At 57.9% G+C, this 27,869-nt stretch overlaps 1 protein-coding gene across 4 annotated transcripts in view; it reads left to right on the forward strand.

Annotated features, from left to right (window-relative positions):
- The first annotated feature begins 322 nt into the window (after nt 1–322).
- The window catches only part of CPT1A (carnitine palmitoyltransferase 1A), an 82,967-nt gene continuing 55,420 nt past the window's right edge, over nt 323–27,869 (forward strand). The window contains exon 1 of one of the 4 annotated variants that reach the window (XM_071217921.1): nt 323–441. Coding sequence is in view for 1 of the 4 variants with exons in the window: in XM_004481657.4 (XP_004481714.2) it covers nt 9,969–10,096 (128 nt within the window). In the remaining 3 variants the exon portion in view is untranslated. Of the gene's footprint in view, nt 442–8,800; nt 8,912–9,924; nt 10,097–19,865; nt 19,989–27,869 lie in introns of those variants that run through there. The other 3 variants (XM_058305017.1, XM_004481657.4, XM_004481656.5) reach the window with 3 other exon arrangements.

Genomic DNA, 27,869 nt, shown 5'->3' on the forward strand with positions numbered 1-27,869 from the left:
AAAGACGTACAGGTAAGTAGAAAAAAGGCCTGTGCAGAGCAGGGGCCTGTAGCTTGCTTCCCTGTTACATGAGAAAGGAGGACAATACAGACATACCCCGAGTCCCTTGTCTACTCAGAAGTAAATTCTGGAAGGCTGCGCAAGCTCAGGTGGGGCAGGTAAGACTTCTCCCGGATGCATTTTCATACCGAGCTGGGTTTTGAACCAAAGGAGTGGGTCAAACACTTCCCTGTTCAACGAGTGCAGCCCCGGCCGCCCGCCTCCCGCGCGGGTCTCCCCGCGGCGTGTTTGGTGTCAGCTGTGGTGCCCGCAGCCGCAGCTCCGCGAACGCGCTGGAATGAAGGGCAGAAGAGAGAAAACCAGGGAGGACCGAGAAGGGGTGAGACAAACGAGGGTGCACCCAAAGTGTGGGCGATCATAGAGCAGTCGACATGGACCTAGGTATGGACCGAGTGATTTCCAAAACACAGGGTTAAGAGGCGGGGCGTCCAGAACCCTGTAAGGAAACCCGACCCCCCAGCGTGGTTTATGCTAACCCCCTGGACCCGCCGCGACGGCGCCGCGCGCCCCTCCCTCCCTGCTGACCCCGGCCGAGCCTGGGAGCCGGGGAGAGGGGTGAGTGGTGCGCACGGCCGACCCCTCCCCAACTCCACTCCTCCAGGTGGGCAACGCGGCTCCGGGTGGGCGCCGAGGGGACCCGGGCGGGGAGCACGCTGGAAGCCGGGGAGCCGCCGGGCGTCCCCTCCCCAGCCGCCGCCAACCCCCTGGCCGCTGGGAAGGCCCCGCGGCGCGTCCCCGGGGGAACCCGCGTTCCAGGCCTCCCGCAGTCCCCGCGGACCGCCCGTCGGCCCCGCCTCCCCGCCTGCCTCCCCGCCCCCGCGCGCTCTCCTGGCGCCCGAAGGAGCAGCCCCTGAGCCGGTGGCCCTGTCCCGAGCCGTGGGAGGGTAGGCGGATCGCTCAGGCCCCGGGGCCTCCGGCGCGGGAGCCTCCCGCAGCTCAGGGCCCGGCGTGGGGCGGGGAGACCGGCCTCAGCGCTTCCAGCAGGCCGGGGCGGGCAGGGCGGCTGGCCTGGGAGCAGGTGGCCTCTGCGCGGGGGCTTTCCAGGGGCGGAAGGAGACGGCAGGAGGGCTCTATTTCAGGGTCCAGGGCCCGGGTAAAGGGGAGAGGGTGGGCAGGCGCACCAGTGCGGTGGGAGCTCCGCACCCCGTAGCCCCAGCACCCACCCCCCACGAGCGCCGCCCCGCAGGCCCCCTGGGGAGTGGAGGCGCAGTGAAAGGTGGACAGGGCTGTGAGCTGCGCGTGAACAACACGGGGTCTACCATGCAATCAAGTGATACTCAGCTATTAAAAAAAACAGTCCTGACTCGCCCTGACATGGATCAACCCTGAGAACCGTGATCCTGGGTGGCAGGAGCCAGACACCCCGAGGGCGGCGGGTTGGAGGATTCCTTTCAGACGACCTGGCCAGAAAGCAGGTTGGTGGGTGCCCCAGCAGGCGCCGGGGGGCAGGAAGCCACTGCTAACGGGTACCCGTGTTCGTTTTAGGGCAAAACGTTCAGGGACAGTGTTCTGGAATCAGGCTGCACAATTCTGCGACTCTACTAAAAACCATCGAGGTGCTTAAGTAGGTGGATTTTACAGTGTGTGAATTCTACCTAAATAGAATTATTTTAAAAAGAGAGAGGGAGGAAGCGAGAGTGAGCTGTGGACAAACCGACGGGTGATCCTACACCTGTTGTCAGCGTGGCCCCATTTTGCAGCCGAGGAAACTTACATGCCCTGGGTTTTACCCCCTCCAGGGAATCAGGCCTGGATCTAGCTGACCCCGCCTGGCATCTAACACAGGGCCTGGCGGGTACGATGACAAGCCCAAGTGAGCAGAAGGCCTCTCCAGGCAGAGGGTACCGGGAGAACGGGTGTGCCGAGGCAGGAGGTGGGCCGAGGGCTTGGGTAGGGGGTGGGCGCGGAGTTCAGGGCGGCCTCTGGGTGCAGGGCTGGCGGGGATGGTCTCCTGGGGGCAGGGCTGGCCACCGCGGCGCTCAGAAGAGCCCCAGGTTCGGGCCAGTGCCCTGCAGCTGCCAGCTTGAAATTCTCAATCGTTTTCGAACAAGGGGCCCCCCGTTTTCATTTTCGCTGGGGCTGGCACGTGTTGTAGCAGGTCCTGTCTGGAGGCCACAGGGTGCCTCGAGAGCATGGAGTCACGGAAGGTGACTCAGCCAGGGAGGCGCACGTTAGAGGTTCCTGCAGGAAACGTGGGGAGAGGGGGTGTCCCGGTGACCTTCAGGAGGACTGCAGAAGTGGGAGGAGATGCCCAGTGGGACTGATCGAGGCTCAGAACGGAAGAGGAGCCGGAAGTCCTCGGTGCCCCTGGGCAGGGCCTCTGAGGACCTCCACTTTGTCTTCACTCCATTGTTAGTTTGCTGCCTCGTACACAGCAGGCGCTCAATAAATGCTTCAGGAACGGATGGGGAGTCTTGGGTGCAGCCTTCGAGGCGTTTGCAGGGAAGGAGCGAGGCTGGGCCTGATGCTTGAGGAGTCGGGTGAGGAGCACGCAGAAACCCTTGGGCAGGGGTGGGTGAGGCTGAGGGAGGGAGGAGAAGGTCCCTTTTGGCTGGCTCAGACCTTAGTGGAGCAGAAGGGACGCACGCGGCGTGTGATGCGTCAGGGTGTGATTTCGACAAGTTAAAAACACACCGAGACCCCACTCCAGTGTGAGCGCGTGTCCGAGGTTTAAACCTCGCCGTAAGAACACGGGGCTGGAGCCGGGGCCTTCGCTCGGTAGAGAAGAGCTCACCCCGAAAGCTAGCGCCGCTGACCGTGGGGTGACGGGCGCCTCCTAGACAAGGCCAGCCTGCCAGGGTGGGAGGGGGTGCAGCTGAGCGGAAACCAGGGACCCCAGTTGGAGCCTGGGGCCACGAGAGCAGACACACAGCCTGGACCCCAAATCCAGCCTCTTGGAGTGCCAGGGTGGACCCAAAAGACGCGCAGAGCGGCCGCCGTGCCCAGCCCTTGGTGTTTCTGGCCGCGCGGGGATTTTTGAGGAAGAGGCACATATTTGAGTGGGTTTGAAATCTGAGGACAACTGCTTCTGTAAATGGAAGGGCCACGTGCAAGTCTCAGAACTGGTCTCAGCTTACAAGTCTCCTTGCAAGAGACTTTTTAAATTTTTTTTTTTAATTTTTAAAGTTTTTTAAAGATTTATTTTTTATTTTATTTCTCTCCCCTGCGCCTCGCCCCCCAGTTGGTCTGTTCTCTGTGTCCATTCGCTGTGTGTTCTCCCGTGTCTGCTTGTATTCTTGTCAGCAGCACCTGGAATCTGTGTCTCTTTTTGTTGTGTCATCTTGTTGTTGTGTCCGCTTTCCAGGTGTGCAGTGCCATTCCTGGGCAGGCTGCACTTTCTTTCGCTCTGGGCGGCTCTCTGGCTCTCTGGCTCTCCTTACGGGGCGCACTCCTTGCACGTGGGGCTCCCCTACGCGGGGGACACCCCTGCGTGGCAGGGCACTCCTTGCACACATCAGCACTGTGCGTGGGCCAGCTCCACACAGGTCAAGGAGGCCTGGGGTTTGAACCCTGGACGTCCCATGCAGTAGGTGGACATTATCTGTTGAGCCAAATCTGCTTCCCTGCAGGGGGCTGTGGCTGCCCTCCACTCTCGGCTTTCAGGCCCCTCCTAGCATTGCTACGGGAACACAAGAGGCTGTTGGGGCAAACAGCGGCCGGGCTGCGGCTCAGCTCCCGCCAGGGGCCTCCTCTCTGGGTTGCTGAGATGTCCAGTCCAGCCCCCTCCCTTCCCAGCCAGGCCTTTGCTTCGCACCTGCTCTGCCCCCGGAGCCTGGCTCTCATGCACCACGTGGGTTGGAGTTAACTTTCAGAAACAGAAACAGGATTCTCGAATGCAAAAATGAGCACCTGGAGAAGATCGAAACTTACTTGTGTGGGCCCAACGGGAGGGCTGAAGGCAGTTTCCAGGCTGCGGTGGCTCCAGAGGGACAGGAGGCGGGAGGCCCCCTCGCCAGTCAGTGTGCCTCAGATCCTGAAACCCTACTCTCGGGCAGTCCTTCTACCCTGGGAAACGCTTTGCATTTCTGTTGGACAGAAATCGACAAGTGGACATGTGACTTCGTGGAGCCTGGGGCCTACTCAGTGGTAAAAGGCAGAGCAAAGCTGCATTCCCCTGCAGGCCGAGTTTATCCTTGGAGGGGCTGGTAGAAACAAGCCGGGATGGCCCGAAAGCCATGTGGAGCATGTCACCTTGCTTCCAAGGTTTGGCTCATTTTTCATGGCTCCAGCGGGGCGGGCGTCTGCAGATGGGCATTCTGGAGGCCCACGGCGCCCTGAATTTATTTACTGTGAGCATTTTTCTGGGGAAAGGGTTCGTAGCTGTTATCAGGTCTCAAAGGGTCGGTGACCCCCAAACATTTAAAACTCTCCACTGGAGGTGTTAGCTCCCTTCTCTGTCCTTCTTTACCTCCCCAGGGGGAGGGGACATTGGCATTTCAATGCAGAAGCCTTCCAAAACCCTGTTCTCTCTTTGGATAAGCTGGCACCTGCAAAAATGAGGTCCAGCAAGGTCACCTTATCCAAGGCCCAGGTTGAGGCTGCCAATACCGCAGTCGGGCTGGCCCTGGCGATGGGCAAGCGAGGGCATCAGCTTCAAGGAACATCGGCTGGGCCATCGCCTGCCCAGGGCCCGGCGCCCTGCGCTGCCCTCAGGGAGAAGCAGCAGACTCAGGCCTAAAAGCACACTCTCTGGGTCGATCGGGCCGGTGGGGCCTGGGGGACTTGGGGTCTGTGTAGGAAATCGTGGTGATCCTTGCACTGTTCCGACTGCTTCAGAAAGCCTGAAGAGGTCCCATCTCTTTCTGAGATTGTACAGGTCACAATATCCAGCTCTATTAATTTTGGCTGGACAGACATCAGGTCTTGGCAGCGTCTGTCCTTCCAGATAAGAACTCATCAAAGGAATGAATGACTAGCATGCTTCAGCTGGAAATTGTGCATTTCTGATTACAGATCAAGAACATGTTATTCTCCTGACACACATTTTTACAGATGAAGGTTTTTAAAATAGAGGCTCTGGGCCACACGGGGGTGTCCCCTGTGTAGGGGCGCCCCACGTGCAAGGAGAGCCGCCCTGTGCAAAAAAAAAAGCACAGCCCACCCAGGAATGGCGCCACGCACACGGAGAGCTGGCGCAGTAAGATGATGCAACAAAAAAAGCGACATAGTTTCCCGGTGCCGCCTGACAAAAATGCAAGCGGAGGCAGAAGAGCACACAGCAAATGGACACAGAGAGCCGACAATGGGGGGGAGGGGAGAGAAAGAAAGAAATCTTAATAAAATAAATAAATAAATAAAATAGGGGCCCTGCGGAGAAAATCATCATCAGCGCTAACGCTGCGTACTAGGGACTGTTCTAAGCACCGCCTCTCGGTCACCTGTAAACTTGACGAGGCCTCTTCCCCGCCGCTCCTATTACTTTCTCCCATTTTACAGACGGTCACCCAGCTCGTGAGGGGCAGGGTCGGATTTCGAACCCAGGCCATCTGGCTCCGGTGCTTCTCCAGATGGGAGGGGAAGGGAGGACTGTGCCCATGCAGCCTGCCAGGAGCTGACCCCGTCTAGACCCCAAGGACCCCGACCCCCAAGCCCCCTTCCCTCCAGGAAGACAAACCCCGTCCGAACTTCCCTGGACCTGAAATGGGTCCTGAGCATGCTGGTAACTCCAAGGTGCAGAAGAAACAGTGGGTCCTCACCCTGGAGGGCTGTCAGAGGGCGGGGGGGGGGGGGGCGCCCTACACAGGCCACCTCTGCTGAGGCCCGCAGCAGCGTCCCCCCCCTGCAGTCCCTTACCAGCAAGGGCGCTGCCACCTGGCCTCGGCGAGTCCTCCCCAGCGTGCTGCCCGCACGGCATCTCCTCATCTCCCACCCGCCCTCATGGCCTCCCTGGGCCTGGCCACACCTCTACATCTTTTTTCTTTTACTTTTTTTTTTTTAAGATTTTTATTTATTTCTCTCCCCTTCCCCGTCCACCCCCAGTTGTCTGCACTCCTTGAGCATAGGGCTGCCCTACATAGGGGACACCCCTGCGTGGCAGGGCACTCCTTGCGCGCCTCAGCACTGCGCGTGGGCCGGCTCCACATGGGTCAGGAGGCCCTGGGTTTGAACCCTGGACCTCCCATGTGGTAGACGGACGCCCTATCTGTTGGGCCAATTCCGCTTCCCTTTCCTTTTAATTTTTGATATTGAGCTGTGACAGGCATAAGGAAAAGGGATAAAGCATACAGCTCAATGAATGGGATGGGTTTTTCACAGTACCGCACCCAGCTCCCATAGAGGCTTCCGCTTGCATTGCTCGGTCAACCGCCAGCACTGTGGGTTAGTTCTGCTTGTCCTTGAACTTATGTTTTGAAATTATACAGTATATATGTATGCGTGTCTTTCTTTGGCCTAACATAAGACGATGAGATGTATCCATGTCGTTGTGTTTATCAGTACTTTGTCCTTTTTGTCGCTTATTATTCCATAGTATGGAGAAATCACCATTTATTTACCCATTCGATTCTTGATGGAGGTTTGGGTTGATTTCATTTTTGGGGGGTTTTGTTTTGGCAGTTTTGGTAAACCCTCCGTCAGGTGCCTTGGTGTGCATGTGTACTTCTACTGCTCTTGGGTATATCCCCAGCAGTGGCATGACCGGGTCACAGGGCCGTGCTCTTCAGTTAAGGACACCTCTGGCACTCCTTCCAACTCCTTCCATGGGTGCATTCCCGGTGCTTTCATCGGCATGACCTCATCGTGTCCCCAGCAAACCCCAGCGATGCTGGCTGAGCAAACATTCTCATCACCCCGACTTGCAGACCTGCAACTATTTACTCAGGGCCTACAGGGGGCCAAGGTTCAAGTTCAGAGGGGCTCAGAGGCCTTGGAAAGCAGAAGGAAGCGCAGCGCTCCGAGATTACAGCACGGTCCCCTTGGGACCCAGGAACCGAGTTCCAACAGTCACACGCTTTTGGATCAGAACCTGCTGGGAGCCGCCAGCAAGAAATGAGCCTGGCACGATAGAGCAGTCTCAGCCGGGCACTTGGCCTGCCAGTCAGACCTTGACAAGTTTTGTCTTACAATTGCTCATCTATTTCCAGTATGACAGCGGTATATTGCCCTGATATATTTTTTAAAAAACTCTTTTAGAGAGATGTAATGAATTTGTAGGAAAAACAAGGATTTCTGGGTTTGCTTTAAAATAATCAGGGTAGTGGGAAATAGTGCATGGGCATGTCCAAGCCACACAGGTTAGCCCTGGCTTGATAATGTAGGCATCTGACTTTGGGTTAAACAGGACTTTATTAGACTATTCTCATTAAGTTTTTACATGTTCGAAGTTTTCAATAAAAAGGTGTTTTTAGAGTAAAGAGAAGTCCCCTAGTGATTGTAAAAACATTACATGAATTAAAACAAAAAGAAGTTCCCCTCTGACCACAGTAGATAGTCACTATGTATTGGACTCAAAATGGAGCAGAATGTGTAAAAACTGAGCTTGAAAAACATTCTTCTAGCTTCTGGGCAGACACCGGGCTCTGGCTTGGCGCTCCCCAGGGGCCCAGGCCCCCTGCTCTTTGTTTTTTTTTAAGATTTATTTATTTCTTTTCCGCCCCCTTGTCTGTTCTCTGTGTCCATATGCTGGGTGTTCTTCTTTGTCCACTTCTGTTGTTGTCAGCAGCACAAGAATCTGTGTTTGTTTTTGTTGCATCATCTTGTTGTGTCAGCTCTCCGTGTGCGGCACCACTCCTGGGCAGGCTGCACTTTCTTTGGCGCTGAGCGGCTCTCCTTACGGGGCGCATTCCTTGCGTATGGGGCTCCCCTGTGGGGGACACCCCTGCGTGGCACGGCACTCCTTGCGCGCATCAGCACTGCGCGTGGGCCAGCTCCACACGGGTCAAGGAGGCCCGGGGCTTGAACCGCGGACCTCCCATGTGGTAGACGGACGCCCTAACCACTGGGGCGAGTCCGCTTCACCTGCTCTTTATTAATAGCCACACTGGTAGCGGGGAAGCTGCAGGCCGGGGAAGCCCCAGCGTGGTGGCTGGAGAGGAAGGAGGTCTTCCTTGGGGGGGGGGGGGGGGGGCGGTGCCGTCAGCAGGCGTGGGCACATTACTGCTGCCCTAGAGTTTGGTCTCCCGGGGCACAGGTGAGGATCCTGGCGCGGGGCCCGGCCCTGCCCACACAGAGCCTGCAGGTGGGACCGCCGGGGCGCGCTGGGGAGGGGCGCACAGTCACAAGGCTGCCGAGCCCGGGGGACAGACGGGGCGCACGCCTATCCCAGCGGGGCGGGCGTCCGGGGCCGGGGGGCGGGGGCGATTCCAGAAAAGGGGGAAGGGCACAGGAGGTGAGGGTGACGACCCAGCCTCTGAGGCCCGAGTCAGGAAGGTCCCCGGAGAGGCGTGAGGGAGACGCTGGAGGGTGCGGCAGGTGCGGGGCAACCCCGCGATGGCAGGTGAGCTCCGGGCCCGCCCGCAGGCCTTCTCCGTGCGTGAAAACCAGCCGGGGTCGGGGGGCCTGGGGTCACTCCGGGCCAGCGCGGGGATGAGGGGTGGGTGGGATGAATTCTCCTACTCCCAATCTCAACGCAACGCCAGGCAAAATAAGGGGAGAGAATTGCCCTTCTGTGATTGGCAGTGCTGGGACTGCGCGTGCTGGGGGAGCGCCCCGCGTGGGTGCGGGTGGAGTTTAATAAGCTTTCCCCGCGGGCAGCTTGGCAGGTGCATCCAAATGTCGCTTGCGCTTGCCCTTTCCTCAGATTTGCTCCGCAGAGGAACCGGGCACTCACAGCCGTGGCTCGCTGGCGAGTGCCGCGAATTTGCGCGGCGGTGGAGGAAACCCGGGCGCTGCGGGCCCCTCGCGGGCGGGCTGCGTGAGTCAGCACGTCGTGGAAGGCAGTGCGGGGTGGCTGCGAAAGGCGGCGGGCGCTCCGCGCGCCTCCACCGGGGCCGAGCGACAGCCGCGCCGCGCACCGCACACAGCCCCGGCCGCGCGCGGAACCCGAGCCCGGGGCGCCGCGCCCGCCGTTAGCGGACCCGGGGGGAACTTTCATTTTCTCTTTTAAATCCGTCTGCGTGCGACAGTCGCCAGACACTCTGGAGAGAACACACAGCGTGGATTTTTCATAACCAAAGGGGAGGATGCGCCTTTTACGAGGGCCGCGTCTTTGTTCACAAAACGAGCGCGTTGAGGGGGCACTTGTTTTTAGGGCGGCCGGCTGGAGTCAGGGGAGCACGACGGGGAAAGACGGGGTGGGGGGGGGGGCGTTCCCGGCGGGAAGCGCCGCGCCTCCCCCGCAACCGCCCCGACCGGACCCCCGGGACCGGACCCTCGCCCGGGCTCTGAGTGAGGCCAGTTGCCCTTTTCTGGCACAGGGGAAATTATTTTACTAACTTCCACCCAAGTCCCTCAAGGGAGGATTTTTGCCCCAGCTAGATGGGGGTGGGGGTGCTCAGAGGGGCCCGGGACTCCAGTCGGCGTCTGGCCCCGCGAGCCCCGTGCTTCCTGATCGCGACAGCTGACAGCGCGACACGGTCGCGATTTGGGGCGGTGGGCTCTGGCGGCAGACCTGGGCCCCAGGTCGCGCCCACAGCTTCTTGGCTGCGCGGGGTCCTGGCAAGTTGGCGGTCGTCGTGCGGCCCCTTCTTGGAGGAAGGCTGGAGGGTGGCAGCATCCACCTGCTAGGGCGCAGGGGCGCGGGCCAAGCCTGCGCGCGGGGCGCTGGGCGTTGCCAGGCGCATGGCCCTGGGGGGCCGGCCCATCCTACAGAAGAGTAAACTGAGGCTCCGAGGTTGACGCCCACTGGGGCCTCAGTTTCCTCCCTGGACCCGGGCCTCCGGGCGCCCCGCCCCGCCCGAGGCCCCGCCCCGCGCAGGCCCCGCCCGCGCCGCAGCGGGGCCGGCTGGGCCAATCGCCACGGCCGGCGTCGGATGCGCCCGGCCTCGCCCGCCCGCCCGCCCGCGCCCGCCAGCCCCGCGCCCGCCGCCCGCAGCCCGCCGCCCGCTAGCGCGCTCACTCCGCCGCCGCCGCCGCCGCCGCGCCTTAGTCTGCTGACTCGGTAAGGCCCGCGCGCCGCGGGGAGGTGGGGGCGCGCGGCGCCCGGAGGGCTGCGGCCTGGCGGGGGTGCGGGGGGTGCGGGGGTGGCCCGGGGTGTCGCGGCCCGGGCGCGCGAAGGGGGCACCCCCATTGTTCCCCTTGGACGGCGGGGTTCGCAGAGCACGAAACTGGGACGCGGCGGGGGCTCCCCTCCCCTTCCAGGGTTTGGGTCTGGGGTCTCCCGCGGAGGCAGGTCAGCCGGCGGACCCGTCCCGTGCGGGAGCCGGAGGGATGGATGCTCGGCCCTGCGGACCTGGCAGGGCGCCTCCGGCCCGGAGCTCGGGGGGCAGCCGGCGCCCTCCCCGCCTCAACACAGCCTCATTTCCACCCCCCCCCCCCCCTCAGTGAACTAGGTCCGGGAGGGGTCAGGCCGCGGGCGAGCTCCATGCGGGAATCGAGGGATGCGTGGTCCTCTAGTCTTGGCAGGACGCCTCCGGCCCGGGGCCAGTTGGGGGCCGCTGGCGCCCCCCCGCCCCTCGTTCGCCATCCCTACCCTGTTCCTGGGGTGGATTGGATTTGGGGGTCCGCTCGCCAGTGGGTCAGACCGCGGACCGTCGGGTGCCACCCGGGGAGGGCTGCTGCACTCGGGACGCGGCCCGGCGCCGCCGACCCCTTCTCCACTCGGCCCGCCTCGCCCCTCCCGAAATTCCCTCCCCGCCAGTGGGTTGGGTCTGGGGGTCCACACGGGGGTCGGGGCAGTTCGCGCACTGTCCCGTACGACAGTGGGAGGGATGCACCGGGGGCTTTAGGGGGCTCCGCCGACCCCTCTCCGCGCTGAGCCCCGCAGTGCAGCGGCGGGGACACGCCCTGGGCGCGGGGACAATCCCAGCGCCTGTCGTGAGAGTGATGGGGGCCCGGGGCGGGGGTCCTTGCTCCTGCTCGCGAGCGCCCTTCGCGGTATAGCGCCGGGTCAAGGACAGGTGGGCGAGGAGAGGTCGCGCCGGGTCCCCGAGGCGGCAGGACCGGGGAGCGGGTCACCTGACCAGACCTCGGCGACCTCGGCCTTGGTGCGGGGCCAGGCGGGTGCAGCCTCCCAGCCCCGACCGCGCGGCCCTAACCCCAGCGGACACCACGCGCTCACAGCCCGGGAGGCTCGAGTCCGGTCCCCGCGCGCCCCCCCCCCCCCCCCCCCACCGTCCGGGCTGCTTTAACCGGGACCACCCCCGCCCGCGGACGGCAGGTTTCTTTCGTTTTGTTTGCAAAGGCCAGAGGCATCGGTGAAGGGTGCAAAGAGGGGGGTGGAGTTCACTTTCCTTTTTTGTTTTTAGACAAAGTTAAAAATCCCAAGTAATTACAGAACAAGGTTAATATTCTTACCTCGGGACAGGCTTTCAGGTTCTCTGTGCTGCAGGCAAGGGTAGATTTTAGTAGGAAACTGGTAACTTTGGAAGTTACGGAGTAAAATGAAAATCAGTTTAACCTCTTGAAACGTGTGTTTTGTTAACACCGTTTTCTTCCCCAGGCATCCGGTTTCTGGTCATTCCAGATATTCAAGCATATTTATTTCCTTCTAAACCACAAACCAGATGAATTTTAAAAAATGGCTGAACAGCACTGGTCTTTCATTTATGCCAGCAAGCATCAGCCTCCTCTCCACATGACTTAACGTGATCCTCGCCAAGTGAGTTAGCGGTAAAGATGACCTTGGCGGGAGCAGTCCATACGGTGAGGCCGGCGGCTGGTTGTCCATGGGTCTTGGCAAGGGTTGTGTCCTGGGAATGTTTTGAGATTTCGGAGTGACCTGAATTTAGCATGCAGTGTGAGTCCTTTTGGTTGCCTGTGGGCTCTTTTTCTCATGTAAATTACTGGGTTCCCTCAAAGGATGCATTTCTAGACTTGCCCTTGCCCCAAAGAGCTCCATTTTACCAGTTGTTAAGGGAAAAGGGAACGCACATACTTTGTACCAAAATGGCAGAAACTGGCGTCAAGCTCGGGCCAAGATAACCTTTGGAGCCTGTGCTAAGCGCCGCGCTCCTGACGCGGGAGGAGGAGGGTGCCCCAGGGGCCGCGGGGTCCGGGGACCCCAGCCCGTGCTTGCCCGGCCCCGCGTCCCCATTCATAAAACCGGGACGGAGTTTCACCGGAGGGCATGGTTTGAGCTTGGCGCTTGCCGCCGTCCTTCTGGCTCGCGTCGGGAGCGGCGCCAGGCGCTGCGCGCCGGCTGGAATGCGGCAGGGGATGTGCCGGCCGCAGCACCCGCATCTTAACGGCACCCCCAAAGTGACGCAAGGCCCATCCCTGCCCTTGCCACCTCGAGGTGTGCTTTGCACCTCATCTGCGGGCTGGGTGGCACCGGCGATGCCAGCCAGCTCCCTCCGGAAACGTCTCCCCGGGCAGGGCCGGTGGAACAGGATCTGCGCGCCCGGGACGCCACCGGCCGCGGGGGGTGGGGCCGCGCCGCCGACCTTTCCCCTACTTTTCTCAGCCGTCACGTGACGCCGGGGGGGGGTGGTGGAGGCGGGGCCCCCCCTTGCGGGCTGCGGCCTGGCGGGGACGCCCGGGCCCGGCCCTGCGATTAAAAATGCAGCTTTCACCCCGAGAGCCGGGGCAAGGTGGTGGAGGCGGGAGGCGGAAACGAGCCGCGTCCCGGCGGGGCCGCGTCGGCCCTTCCTTTGTTGGAAAAACTGTTTAGTCACCCGGCACGGTGGTTCCCGGGCAGGCCAGAGTTCCATTGCTGGCTGGAAACTGGAGTTCCGGACGGGCTCGTCGTTGCTTTAAGAATAAAATTGCTGCAGGAGAGTGTGTGTGTGTTTTTTTTTTCAAAGTACGTTTAAGCGATTATCTGATATTTTAAAGAGGCCTGACCTGACTTAGAATGCCCGATGCCTGTTGGGAACTTTTCCTGCTCTTAAGAAACAAAACTGCTCCTTTCTGAAACAAGGGGGGAGTGGGTGTAGCTCAGCGGCTGAGTGCCTGCTTTGCAGTTACAAGATCCTCAGTTCAATCCCCAGTACCTCCTTTAAAAAAACAAACAACAGTGAAACAAGGGATGCAAGCCCTGTCGCCAAAGGGCCCACGGTAAGGTCTGCCTGCCCAGCACCCCAGCTGCCCCGTCCTTACTTGGGTATTTCCAAAAATATCTAGGCTGTAAGGGGTGTGCTTTAAAAAACCAACAGGAGGGATGCTTTCTGCCTGTTGTCTTCTAATGCTCTGCTGCCTTTCGTAAACTTCGGCTTTTACCCCTACGCAATCGTGGGGGAGCGGGGGGCCTTGGGTCCACAGCCGGCCGGCCCTGGTCAGTGGGGCCTCCTCGGGTCACACGACATTCTAAGCAAATGTCCACCTTGACCTCTTCTGTGCGTAGGTTGTTCCTGCACCCAGGAATGTTTTTTGGGAGTTAATCATTGATAGCAATTGTGCTACTGGCGACTTGCAGGGAGGACAGGAGGCTGGGCAGTTGCCATCGTGGAAGGCTGGGAAATAGGCCGGTCATTGTTCTTCCCAAGAGCTGTCCACCAGCCGTTGGACACCGTGTTCTTTAGATAGGAAGGAGAGGAACCTTCCGGGCTCCCCATGCTGGCGTGTGGCCCTTGCAGCTCCCCCGCCTAGCCCGGGACCCGAGGGTCACCCCAGGCCTCCAGAGCCAATGGAGCGGAGTCCTAAATCGCTCTGCCGCTGGCCCTCCTCTCCAGTTTCGATGACCCAGACATCGAGATGTTGAGCGAATCCCAGGGTGTTTCAGGTGCCATTTGACCCTTGGATTGCCGCAGCCTCCCGACAAGCGGAGCCCTTGCGGCTGGCTTCGTCCTGTTGGCACCGCGGGCAGTTCATGGAGGGAAGCAGAGGAGGCTGAGGTCCCTCCCCTCAGACCAGCGCCCTAAGCCTTTAGTCGGCTGAGAGCTTCCTCGTTCCTTCCCCACGTGGGGCCCATCTCCACCAGCTCGCCCTGGGGACCCTTTATCCTCCCGCCAGCTCCCGCCGGCAACGGCGTGCTGTGTCACCATGGAGGGCGCACGTTCATCCTGATCACACGTAAGCTCCGTGAGGCCAGGGGTTTTGGCAGTCAAATGGCAGCTAATTCCATCTCTTTAGAAACCCTCCCTTAAAAATATAATAAATAACCTTCTTTTAAAGAAACTGCCAGGAAAGCGGACTTGGCCCAGTGGTTAGGGCGTCCGTCTACCACATGGGAGGTCCACGGTTCAAACCCCGGGCTTCCTTGACCCGTGTGGAGCTGGCCCATGCGCAGCGCTGATGCGCACAAGGAGTGCCGCGCCACACAGGGGTGCCCCCCGCGTAGGAGAGCCCCACGCGCAAGGAGTGCACCCATAAGGAGAGCCGCCCAGCGCGAAAGAAAGTGCAGCCTGCCCAGGAATGGCGCCGCCCACACAGAGAGCTGACATCAACAAGATGACACAAGAAAAAGAAACAGATTCCCGTGCCACTGACAACAGAAGCGGACAAAGAAGACGACGCAGCAAATAGACACAGAGAACAGACAACTGGGGTGAGGGGGAGGGGAGAGAAATAAATAAGTCTTAAAAAAAAAACAACTGCCTTATGCTACCTTTCAAACTTTGTTGTGAACTGATTTGTCATTTGTAAGAAGCATATATCACTGATTTTCTAAGTGCCAGCACCTCTAGTGCCCTTGAAAAGACTTCATATGCAGAGATTTGGTTTCTTCATACTCGGTAAAAACCCTTCTGTTGTGCAATGGGAGTACAGTAAAGTATGCTAAAAATAGGTTCACAAAGTTGCTGGAAGTTAAATGTCAAAGTTAGGAGATGGGTTCAGAGGCACACCCGGGAGGAAGGGAACTCCACAGAGCTCGAGTATCCTCTGGGCCCACGTGGCTGCAACTGGGAAGGTGTAGAGAATCGGTACCTGGACCTGCGCTCCCCTTCGGGGGGGTGGGGGGTGTAGTGTAATGAAAGCCTTGGCTGCTCTTAAAGCGTGCAGTGGCAGGAACAGCTGTAGTTACCGCTGTGGGCCAGGACTTGAGTAGAATGACTGCAGTCTCTGCAGTTGTGGATTGACCTTTTGTACCCAAATAAAGTATTACGCATGTAATACTTTACTCTTTTTTTTTATAGGACAGGAACCAGATTTTATGAAAGGCGGTGAGACTCGCTCAAGGCCGGGTGACTCACCTGAGTAATGGCGGAGCTGGAATTTGAACCCAAATATGTGTTCTGCAAAGCTTGCCCCCGGTCTCTTTTCCAGGCTCCTTCCCTGACCCCTGGGTAGGCCACAGGGCCCCGCTTTCAGCGTCAACCCCATGTGGACCAGGCGTGACGGGGCATGAGCTCACAAGAGTCTCCGTGTCTCTGTGTCCTCATTTGTAGCATGGTGGTGGGGACATCTGTCTTTTCTCTCTCGCAGGCTCTTGATGAGGGTCACAGAGGAGTCCAGGCGTGGGAAGAGTTCTAGCAAAGGATATTTTTTTTTTTTTAAGATTTATTTTATTTATTTCTTTTCCCTTTCCCCCCACCCCAGTTGTCTGTTCTCTGTGTCCATTTGCTGTGTGTTCTTCTTTGTCTGCCTCTGTTGTTGTCAGCGGCACGGGAATCTGTGTTTCTTTTTGTTGCGTCATCTTGTTGATGTCAGCTCTCCATGCGGGCGGCGCCATTCCTGGGCAGGCTGCACTTTCTTTCGCGCTGGGCGGCTCTCCTTACGGGGCACACTCCTTGAGCGTGGGGCTCCCCTACGTGAGGGACACCCCTGCGTGGCGCGGCACTCCTTGCGCGCATCAGCCCTGCACGTTGGCCAGCTCCACACGGGTCAAGGAGGCCCTGGGTTTGAACCTTGCACCTCTCATGTGGTAGACGGACGCCCTAACCACTGGGCCAAGTCTGCTTCCCTAGCAAAGGATATTTTGACAGCAGGTGGGTTTTGTGCTGTACAACTGCATTTTCCATTTCCTACATCGGACCCTGGGATTTGACGTTTCTGGGTTCCAAGGTGAAGCATGTGCCTGTGTCCTGTGGTTTGGGGCATTTGTGAAAGCAACATAGTGATAAAAAGAGAGGTTTGGTGGGAAGCAGATGTGGCTCAAGCGGTTGAGCTCCTGCCTACCACACAGGAGGTCCTGGGTTTGGTTCCTGGTGCCTCCTAAAGAAGCTGATGTGATGGGCTGGCATGGTGAGCTGATGCAATGAAAGAGACACAAGGAGGAAAACCCAATAAGAGAGACAACAAAGCAGGGAGCGGAGGTGGCTCTAGCAATTAGGCACCTCCCTCCCATATGGGAGGCCCCTGGTTTGGTTCTAGTGCCTCCTAAGCATGCAGTGAGTGTAAACAAGGCGGGGAGAAATAAAAGAAAAAAAGCGTTTGGGGGCATTTTGGAGTGAGTGTGGCCCCCGGCTTTGTGCTGATATTGTGAGGCAGGGGCAAAGGTGTGTTAGAAAGAAAGCTGTACCTCAAGGAGAACAAAGCTCACCCGATTGTGGAGAAGAAAAGCATTTTATTAACAGCCTTGCAAGAACGGGTGTGCGACCTGGATAAAATGGCCGGCGTGCCAAACAAGAAGAAACAACAACGTTTATACCCTAAGCCTAACACGCGGTCCCACCCCTGTTCCCCACTGATTGGGTACTTCAGGGGTTACAGCCTATCCGAGGGGTCTGATAAACTTCCCGCCCTTAGTCGCTGCTCCCGTTCCCTCCATTCCAACAGCTTGGCACCACGTTCGAATCTGGCGCTGCCTTCACTTTGGCACTGGCGCCTCGTTCCCTCCCTCCTTCAACTGCGGAGCCAGTTTTAGCATCACCTTCATGTGAAAGCTAAACCTAGCCCTTTCCTTACAGGTGGCAGCTCTTTAACTTCCGTATGGGTATCTAGAGAAACACACCTGAAGGTAGTGCAGCTGGTTGGAACTTGTAAATACATTTGGACCCGTATATATTTTTTCTTTAGTAGAGTCTGATCCTTGGTCACCTTTCTCCGATTCTTTTTCTTGCTAAGATTGCATTTTTCTATATTTACCTGATGAAACATTACTTGTTGGTATCAAGCAATGTAAGATGTAAATTGGAATTTGCTGTGTTTTTACAGAACCTCATCAGTGGGACTTGTGTTACTTTTAAGAGTTGTAGTCAAAAGCTTCACAATTCAGAATTTTTTAATTGGCCCATCAGATTTACCCCACAAATGTGAATGGTTTATGATGATAGATGTCCCTGTGAGAAATTAACTGTGTGGCCAATTTAAATAATGCAAGTATTGAATGCTCGATCATGAATTCAAGACACAGCCTTTAATAAATGAAAGTTCCTGCACTTTTCTTGTTCGTGAAACCCTCCCCAAAACATCAAGTGGATTTCGCATCTCCTGTTCTTGCTTCTAAGGTACTTCCAACCAGGTTAGGAAAATTCTGTTTGTGTATATTTGTTTGTGTGCACACTGACTTGAAAAGCACAAGAGCAGTTCCAGAGAAGGACATCATCAAGGGCAGAGGATGTGGTTTGTGGAGCCCAGAAGGGCTGTGTGCCCCCACCCATCCATGGAGACGGGTTCCATTAACGCTCGTTTTTGCCTGTTCTGCGCCTCTCTCCCCGATCATGGGCATAGCAGGACACCTGCTACTTTGAAGAGCAAGACAAAACCCCAGAAGTGCAGGAGCCCCACTGCATGTGCTGGTTTCAGGGAGACCCCTGGGCTGGCGGTGCCCTTTCGGAACCGCTCTGGCACTTTCCTCCACGTAGTTTGGATGGCAGTGCCGAAGCCCCCCGTCGCGATGTCGCCTTCCGAGATGGGCTCCTCCAAGCTGGAGCCAGCCCTGGAGGCCAAGCAGGACTCTCCCAGGCCTTGGTCACCTGGGCAACGAAGAATGTACCGTGGATGATGGCTGCTTGCCTCTTGACTCTGCCCTTGGCGTCTTCTCCCAAGAGTTGTTCCAGGGTGGGGGCAGGCGAGGCCATCCCACCTCAAGCTTTCTCCCCAGGGGAGGGCAGGGCATGTTCATCCGGACCTGGCGGTGCTCTGCTGGGCTCACCTGCCCCCTCCTCTGGGTGGCCTTCTCTCCAAGGATTTCCAGCACCTTTGCCGACTGCTGGATGAGATGGGCTGCTGGCTGCTGCATTTTTTAAAAAATTATTTTTAATTATGGTAAAACATACATAGCATAAAAATCATTTTAACCCCTCTAAGTGGATAGTCCTTTGACTTTAAGTACATGGACAATAGCTGCCACCACTCTTTTGTTTCCAGAATCTTTTCATCATCTTCAACCAAATCTTACACTTATTTAATAATAACTCTCCACCCCACCCCCACCCCAAACCTCTTCTGGTGACCATGCTTCTGCTCTCTGTCTCATGAATTTACTGATTTTAAGTATTTCATGTAAGAGAAATCGTACACTTGGCCTTTTCTGTCTGGCTGATTTCACTCAAGCTTCGTCCATGTTGCACATCATTTCTTTTTACAGCTGAATAAAATTCCACTGGATGGATAGAGCACATTTAGTTTCTACATTCATCTGTCGGCGGGCACTTGGGTTGCGTCCACTTTTTGGCCGTTGCGAGTCATGCTGCGATGAATGTACAAGTACCTGCCCGAGCCCCTGCTTTCAGTCCTCTAGGTGCATACCTGGGGATCGGACTGCCAAACCAGGTGATGAAACTGTTTTTTGTGAGGAGACACCAAACTGGTTTCCACAGGGGCTGCCTCAGTTTACCCTCCCAGCAACAGTGCATTAGCGTTCCTATTTCTCTACAACCTCAATAGCACTTGTTATTTTCAGATTTTTAAGGAATAGTAGCCATCCTTGTGGTCAGGAAATGATATTTCCTTGTGGTTTTAATTTGCATTTCTTTAATGGCTCACATTGAATATCTTTTCATATACTTATTGGCCATTTGATTATCTTCATTGGAGAAATGTCTATGCAAATCCTTGGCCCATTTTTAAACTGGGTTGTTTGTCTTTTGGTGGGTGAGTTCTGTGTGTGCATATATAGGTGTCTACTGGGTATTAAGTATCAGCTGGATTTCAGTAGAAGACAGAGGTCGCTGCTGTGTGCAGGTGAAGTGGACTCCTGTAGCTGGAAGACTGGAGCATACAAATAAAATTAGAGCTGACACTGGCTGGGTTTGTAGTTACTGTAGCGTTATCCCCAGATGTGTAATCACATTGTTTTGGTTACAGCAGTGACCTCATTTTTTATCTGTGCTGTATCTTTAGTATTCTTAGGTGGAACTTGTAGGTAGCTGCTTCCGCTTGCCCTTGGTAGGTGATAACGTGGGTTTTGGAGTCCTGAGTCGGAGTCCAGCTGTCTTCTTTGCTGGCGGTGACCCTGGGCAGGTTTTTTGACATCCCAGCTCAGTTTCCTCATTAGTAATTGGGTAATAGCAATAGTAGCCATTTCATGGGGTTCTCGTGGGAATGCATGAGCTCATGCAGATAAAATGCAGATCACACTGCCCAGCATAGGCCAAAGAATTTGGTAAAAGGAAGATCACGTTCATTATTAAAAGCCCCCCAATAACTCTGTGTGCCGTAACTATTGACCTTTCTACCTGCTTATCTGCCACTCCCCTGCACCTGTCAAATTCTAGGAGAGGGACTTCTGAGAACAGTTTATTTACATACTTTTGTTGCTGGAAAGACTGTTTTCTTGGAAATCCACAGGCCCAGGGCCAAACTTTGGTGTTTGTCATATAGGGCAGATACACGTCGTGACCTTCCGCTGGCGTGTGTTGAAGCTGGCAGTGCGCTTTGCCTGGGGCTGACCTTTCACCTCCTCTCCTTGGCCAGGGACCTGTCTCAGCTCCACTGGCGTGGGAGGGCCGGAAGGGGAGCAGCCTGGGGTTGTTCTTGGTGGCAAGACCAGCTCCTCTCCTAGATGGTCACAGGCCCTGTCTGCTGGATTTGTGGCCAGTTTTATAATTTACCGCCCACAGACCTCTGAGGTGAGTTTTGCTTAAAGGGAATCGATTAATTGTGGGGAAAAAGGAGAAGGGGACACATATGAAAAACGAAGGCTATGAGTAACTAATTGGCCAAGGATTTGGGGGAAAGTATCTGGAAAAACTTTTAAAATTAAGGTCATCTGAAACATTTTTGTTTTCCAGTGTGCTAATTTAACAGTCAGTGCTGGAGAACCGTCCTGAGGCCCTCACGATTTGACTCAGAGTTAAAGGAGGAGGTCGGTCCTTAGGCAGCTCACACTTGACTTTGGGAGATGAAACGAGTAACTTAAATATAGAAGTGATTGGCCAGCAGGTGCAGGTAAAACTGCTGAACGTAACTCGTAGATCCCCGTGCTTGGGACCGTGGAGGGAGGGGCTCGTTGGAGCTAGGCCGCCAAGAGGCGAGCTTGAAGCGGGGAGACGGCGATCCGGGGCCGTGAGTGGGGACCGGCAAGCCGGCCGGGGTCTTGGCCCAAGTGGGGGAATGGTGGGAATCGAGGTTGGGAAGGAAGCCGGGTTTCCACCCCCTAACAGGCGACCGCAGGTGTGAATGTTAAAAAGCGCCGTAAACAGGTTGTCATTCTGCAGTGTCTTACTCTGGGCCTTGGTTGCTTTTCCGAGAGCGGATTAATCTAAGATGCTTAGCGCCCGGGCGCACACCTCGGCCCTCTCCTTCCGGAGCCCCCGTGATTCTGGAAGCAGCCCCAGCACAGGCTGCCGGGGTTGTGAGCTCCAAGTACGCAGCCACGTGCCGGACTCTGGTCAGAAGGTACCAGCCAGCTCTGCAGAGGTGACCTTTTGGCCCGCGGTGAAGACCAACGAGTCTGTCGCCCCCGCCAGCGCCGGGTCTCTTGGACCTGCAGGGCTTTTGTCTTGGGGGTGCAGCGGGGAGCAGCTCCCTGGGGTTTAGCCCTCAGGGTGTCCACAGAGGGGGACTGCGCTCTGGGCGGGGGGCCCTGCTGACCCACCCGGCAGCCCACCCAACCGGAGGCACTGCCTGGGCCACCCTGTCCACGCCAGTGGGGCCTCGTAGTCTGACGGTGCAGAATAGTTGCTCAGTGATGACGGGCGAGAACGTGGGGTGCGGGGGAGCCCCGTCATTTCCCCCAGGTTCCTCCTTGCTTCTCCCAGCCTTCCTTGGGCTTGCCTTCCCTGCCTGTCCTCTCCGCTACCACCCAGGGCGCTGGGGACGCAGGTGCGGCTCACGGGCAGCCGTTGGGATCCCGGTGGTGACAGGTGTGGCCTCTGTCCCCGGGGATGCACCTCTTCCCCCGGGGCGGGATGTGTCTCAGAAGGGCGAGGCCCAGAGGAGGGGCTGGGGGCTGGAAAGGCGGAAGCCGCGCCTCGGAAACCTGAGTGTGCAGGGGTGGGTGGAGCGGGGAGCGGTGTGAAGCCGGAAGCTGTGCGGCCCCCCCCCCCCCCCCCCCCCCCCCCGCCTGCGCCGACGTGCACCCAGATGGGGGGAGGCCAGCGTGGGTGGGGGCGGGCTGCCTTTCAAAAGAACCCGCCTGGGGGTGGGCAGTGGGTATTCCTTGCCTGGGTGGGTGTGCCCACCCTGTGGTGGTAGAGCAGGGGGCAGGGAGAGGGGATCGTGGGGGGGCGGAGGCGGTGGGCTTGGTTTTAGTCGGTGTCATTTCCGCATCCGCGTGTGCACGATCGCGGCGTGACGTTGCGTGTGCACAGGTGGTCACTGCGAAGGGCGGGGAGGGGGCGGGGGCGGCATTGGGGCGAGGGCGGCACGTGGAGCCTGCTGGCGGCGGGCAGGAGGAGGGAGAGCCGGGAAGTGGGCCGGGCTGGCGGGCCAACGGCTCCTTGTCACCGCCTGTGGTTTGTGGCCGGGCCCCCGCCGGGCCCCGGGGCTGGGAGAGGGGCCCCCGCGCCCGTGTCCTTTCTGCGGATCCCTGCTGCGGCCTCCAGAAGGCCGAAGGGACAAAGCCAAGAGGCTTAGGGCGGAGGACTCCGGAGCCAGACCAGGGCCTGCCCGCCAGCTGGGCACGGGCCCGCGGCACCCGGCGCGCCGTCCCCTGCGCAGGGCCTCCAGGCGCACTGCGGAGAGGAGGTGACAGCGGTGTCCAGCCGGGCAGGGTGCGCCCCGGGACTCCACGCAGAGGGAACCAGGAGGGAGAGCAGGGGGCAGAGCCCACCCAATGCCCCTCGCTGTCCTCTGGGTGGGGTGGGGAGGGGGAGGTGGGCAGCCTGGAGGGAGAAAGGCTGCCTTCCGGACTCAGGAGAGGGTGGCAGAGGGTGGGCGGCCCTGCGGGGGCACCCGGCCAGAGCACCCACGTGGTGGCCGCCCCCGCCTGCGCGCAGCCCTGCGGAGGGAAGGGGCCCCTCTCTCAGCCCCTGTGCGGGGAGGCGGTGCCGGCCGTTCTTGGAGAGGGCAAGCGGGGCGCCTGTGTCTCTGAGCCTGGAGACCCAGGGAGACGGGGGCTCGGGGGCAGTGGGCGCCGCAGCAAGGACAAAGGGGGCCGGCGCCATCGCGCGCTTGACCCTGGGAGAGGAACAGGCTCAGGAGAAGGGACCCTGCGCCGGCAGAGGAGGGGGCTCTGGCCTCCATCTGTGTGCTCGTGTTCTAAGGACTTTGTCCCCCAGACAAGGGGGTGCCACCCTAACGTGCCCAGGGCCACTCAGCACCTGCTTGTTTGCAGCAGTGACAGTGGGAAGCAGTCCCCGAGCCTTGGCGTGGGCCCTGCCTGGGGTGGGGCCGGCCGGGACAGCAGAACAGGGCGAGCGGGGGCACAGCGCGGGTGCGTCCCAGAGCGCAGTGTAGACGCAAAGCAAGTTGCAAAAAGGAACATGCAGTCCAGTAGCCTTAGAGCGAGCGGCCCTCGGCCTGTGCTGGAAAGATAACCTCGAATTCCAGCAAAGGGGAGAGGCGGGCAGGGGGCAGGGGCTGCCATCTGAAGTCACTTTGGCAAACAGTTAGTCCCTGTTCTTTCCGGGAGAGGATTCCCGGGGGGACTCTCTGCTTTTCTGTGTGTCTGCAGTATTTCGTGATGATTTAAACACAAAACGGTCTTGCTCTATGGCAGTATCGCCCAAGTGTCCTTGACTTCATTAGCAACTGGCCCCTTCCCCAGAGCACCTGGTGCCCCCCCAACTCCGTGCCTGTTGGCCTGGGCTCCTCTGCCCACTCCCCTGCCCCAGCCGTGGTGGTCTGTGCCCTGGGGCGCACGCCGGGCGGGCTGATGGGCCTCTGCTGCCCTGGTTTCCGAGCTCTGGACCTCCTCCCCGAGGGGCGTGGGAGGAAAGGACGAGGGTGGAGTGGACCTTTCCTACTTGTTGTCTTGAAGAAAAGGTTCCTCTGTGGTTAGAAGTTGGGACCCCCAGGCCCAGCGCCAGGGAGGGGCGAGGTGGGAGGGGGCGGCTGTCTTAAGGGGTCCTGTGGCTGCTGCTGGGAGCGGCAGTGTGGGAGAGGCTGGGTGGTGCTGGCAAGCTGCTAACACACCTCTGGGTGAAAGGTGGGTCCCCAGGGCGGGGAGCCTGGGGCTGAGGGGTGTGGCTGCCTGCCCAGGGAGGGGACACCTGGAGGCAGGTTGGCTGGGGCCAGGGGGAGGGGGCTGGGCCCAGTGAGCAGGCTTGCCTGTCTCTTTTTTTTTTTTTTTAACAGTTTTATGGCGATGTATTTACACACCGTGCAATCCATCCACAGTGTTCAGTCACTTGCTCTCAGTATAAACAGAGTTGTGCATTCATCACCACAGTCAATTTTAGAACATTTTCATTGCTCCATAAAGGAAAACCCCCTACCCCTATTAACCGCTGTTGACGTTGGTGGGGCACCTTGTTACACTTGATGAAGGGATCTTGAGTCCACAGTTTGCAGTAGGTGCTGTTTCCCCGTAAACCATGATAACACCTTGTGACAGTGACGTACGTTTATCCTTTCTCTCTCTCTCTCTTTTTTGAAACAGCAGGTATGTGCTGGTTGGTCAAGCAGATGGTGATGACGGAGGCATTTCCTTGTTGTGCGTGAATAGCGCAAGGGGTCTGGGTGTGGACAGCAGCCTCAGCACTTGCTTTGGCCCTGGACTTTGCCTTGAGCCCCTTCCGGTTTTAGCTTTCATGTCTCTGGATGGATTATGCAGCCTGGCCGTTTCTCTGCTGATGCTCGATTGGCGAGGGTGATGGCCGGTTGGCAGGGTGCTGACCAGTAGGCAGGGTGGCAGTAGGTGGGGATGATGGCTGGTTGAGGAGGTGCTGGCCGCTTGGTGGAGGTGATGGCTGGTTGGCAGGGTGCTGACCAGTAGGCGGGTGGCCAGTAGGCGGGGATGATGGCCGGTTGGCAGGGTGCTGACCAGTAGGCGGGGTGGCCAGTAGGCGGGGATGATGGCCGGTTGGCAGGGGTGATGGCTGGTTGGTGGGGGCGTGGCCCTTTGGTAGGGATGATGGCTGGTTGGCAGGGTGATGTCCAAGAGGCAGGGTGGCCAGTAGGCGGGGGTGATGCTGGCTGGTGGGGGCGATGGCCGACTGGCAGGGGCGATGGCCCCTTTATGGGGGCAGCGATGGGTTGGTGGGGGTGATGATCCTTTGCTGGGGGTGATGACAGGTTGGCGGGGGCGATAGGCTGAGATGTGTGAGGAGCATTTGCGATGGCTGGGGAGTTTGCGAAGTGCTCCTCAAGTGAGAAATTTAGCGCCTATTGCAGTGGGCAAATGTTTCATTTTAGAAACATATTTTTAAAAAGTATTAGGGAAGATTTCAAATATATACAAAAGAAGAGGGACTGGCATAATGGACCCCCACGTGGCCATTGCCCAGCTACACCAACTCACACACATGGCCAATCTGAACCTCTGTCCATCTGTCCTTCCCACCCCAAATAATTTTGAAGCAAATCTGAGATGCAATAAAGTTGCATTTATACATATGTATTTCAGTATGTCACTAAAAGATAGAAATTCTTTTTAAAAAGTAACCGTGATACTATTATCATGCCTATTTCAATTCCCCCTGAGCTGCTAAAACAAATACCATACAGCAGGTGGCCTAACGTAGGAATGTCCCGGCTCATGGTCAGAGGCGTTGGGGGGGGGGAGGGTGGAGGAACCCCCCAACCCCCGCCCACCCCTCACCAGATTACACAGGAGGAGCCGGGGTGAAGGTGCATGAACGCTGAGGAAGGCAACAGCTCAATTTCATCAAGTGGTACTTTTTTACAGCCGGATTGAGGTACACATGCCATACGTTTTACCCTTTTCCAATTCAGTGATTTTCATTTTCTTTTTCTGCAGAATCGTAAACAGCCACTACCACAGGCCATTTTAGAATATTTTCATCTCCCCCCAAAAAGAATCCTTTTCCCCTTGAGCTATCTCCTCTCCATTGTCCTTGTTTCACACCCATCTCCCCTGGCCACCACTTGATCTGCTCTCAGTCCCCGTGGATTTGCCTAGTGTGGACGTTTCAAATAAATAGAAACGTACCACACGTGGTCTTTAGCGACTGGCCCCTTCCACTTAGCGTAAGGCTGTCACGTTCCCCTGTGTTGTAGCACATACCGGAACTGCATTCCTTTTTATTCCCGAACAGTGTTCTGAGGATATGCCACAGTTATTTATCCCTCCATCAGGTATGAACATTTGGGTTTTTTGTGTGTGGCTGTTCCGGATAATGCTGCTCTGAACACTCGTACAAGTTTTGGTGTGGACATGTGTTTTCGGTTCTTTGGGTATGCGCCTGGGCTTGGAATTGCCAGACGATAATCCAGTGTTTAACCTTTTGAGGAGCGGCCAGACTGTTTCCCAGAGTGGTTGGTTGTGCCATTTTCTCTCGCCAGCAGCCGTGGAGGGTGCCAGTTTCCTCACCTCCCTGCTAACCCTTGTTGTCTCTCCCCTCGAGTCTTGCCACCCCAGGGGGGGTGAGGTGGCATGCGTTGGGGTTTTGATTTGCATTTCCAGGTGGCTGCACGAGGCAGTGCTGTAAATAAATACCTGTAAGCACGTGGTCGTGGACGCCAGGAGGGTGGCTAGGATTTGTGCCGATTAGGTTTGCTCAGGGAGCTTTGCGAGCCCTTGTCGGGTCACGGATTCCTTGTCGTGGCTGGAAGAGAGGCTGGTTCAGGGCAGCCCCTTGGCACAGCTGGGAAAGCAGATGGTTTTAGGGGCATTTAGGGCTCTTAGAGTCCTAACTGGGGCCAATCAAAATAAAGCAGATCCTTAGTTAAAGCCACAGTTCCGACAAGGTGTTTTACTCCTGGAGGAGGAAACGCGTGTTACCTGGCTCGCTCCACCTAGAAGCGGTTCAGTTCCTGAGCCGGCAGGGATACGTGCCTTTGGGTCGGACTGGCTGTAATTGCTGTATTTCATCTCCTGCCCTTGAGAGATCTGACAAGTCGCTTCAAGTTGGCCAGCACGGCCTTCTTTACCCCGATGGTCCCGTGCAGAGTTCTTACCTGTCACGCCGGCCTCGTGTGGGCTGCGGCAAATCAGGGGATGCAGGGCCCCTTCGTGGGTGTGGAATCAGGCGGCGTGGCGAGGGGGTGCCCGGGACGGGGTGCCCGCGAGGGAAGCGGAGACGCTGGGGGAGGCTTGGAGCCACCGGGGTATCTTTTTGAGAAATGAGTTTGTGTTGCCACCCTCCCCACGCGATAAATTTCTGTCTAGGAAATACTCATTTAAAGTTCTTGCGGCTCCCCCAAATGGAGTGCGTTTCTTCAGAATCGGCCAGGGTGGCTGTTTGCCGGGTGCCTCCTGACTCGCGTCAATGTTGTGGAGTGGTTTGCAGAAAGCTGGGAGCCAGTGTTATCTAGAACGGGAGGTAGCTGGCAGGCTTTCTCTTTCCTTTCAGAGCCATCGAGGCAGAGCTCTCCAGTTCCCCGGTGCTGAGAGCTCCTGAAGTCACCACGGCCCAGCCCCCCTCAGCCCCAGACTTTGTCCCCACCTGGCCGGCCCCACCTGGGTGCCCCTGGCCACAGTTCAGGCGGAACGGGTCCACCTGTGAATTCTCAACTCTCACCCCCCACCTGAGACCTGCCTGTGTTGGTAAACGGCGCCGGCCTTGGTGCTTTGGAAACACAGCTCTGGTCTGTCATGCCCCCTGTCCCCACTGTCCCCACTGTCCCCGCTCTCGGCTGGGCCCCCGTCTGCTCTCCTGAAGCCTCAGCCTCTCTCGCTGGCCTTGCTCCCCCGTGCCCTGCGGCCAGAGCGATCTTTAAAACATCGACAGGGACGGGACCCCTGCTTAAGCCCTTGGCTGCTTTTCCATCTTCCCCTCTGGCCGCTGCCCGTGCTCGCTGGGCCCAGCAGCTCCTTTCTTTCCTCCCTCCGGGCCGGTCCCAGGTCCTCCTCTGTGCCTGGAAGCCTTGCCCTCTGCTCTCCCCGCGGCCAGTCCCTCTCCTGGGCGTAAATGTCAGCTGCAGGCCCTTTCGGCACCCCCTCTTCTTTCTGTGACCCCGTTTGCTGTTCAAGCATCGTTTGTTTGCTTGTTCTCTGTCCGCCTCCCTGTCCAGCCGGCTGAGGGCAGAGGGACCCTCTAGCACTGTTAGCTTCCTGCACTCCTGGCACGTGGGAGACCGTAAATGTGTGTTGAACGAGCGAATGAAAGGTGCTTATATTCGTCAGCCAAAGGGGTGCTCACGCAAAGCACCAGAACTCTGCTGGCTTTTAGAAGGGGTACTTGTTTGGTGTAGACGCTCACAGTCACCAGGCCCTAAGGAGTCCAGCTCATGGTACCTTAGGTACTTCCCCACTCGAACTCCGTTGCCATGTGTCGAAGCCAGAAGGCGGGTGACATCTGTGAGGGTTCAGCCTTCCTCTCTTCTTCAGGCTCCGTGGGCCCAGCTTCTTCCAATTTCAGCTGCAGGCTGGAGGGCTACTTCCTTTCCAGGCTCAGCTGCTCTGGTCTCTTTACAGGGTCAGCTGTAGACTATCCAGGGAACGG

This window comes from Dasypus novemcinctus, chromosome 10 (assembly GCF_030445035.2).
Source record: "Dasypus novemcinctus isolate mDasNov1 chromosome 10, mDasNov1.1.hap2, whole genome shotgun sequence".
Lineage (NCBI taxonomy): Eukaryota > Metazoa > Chordata > Mammalia > Cingulata > Dasypodidae > Dasypus > Dasypus novemcinctus.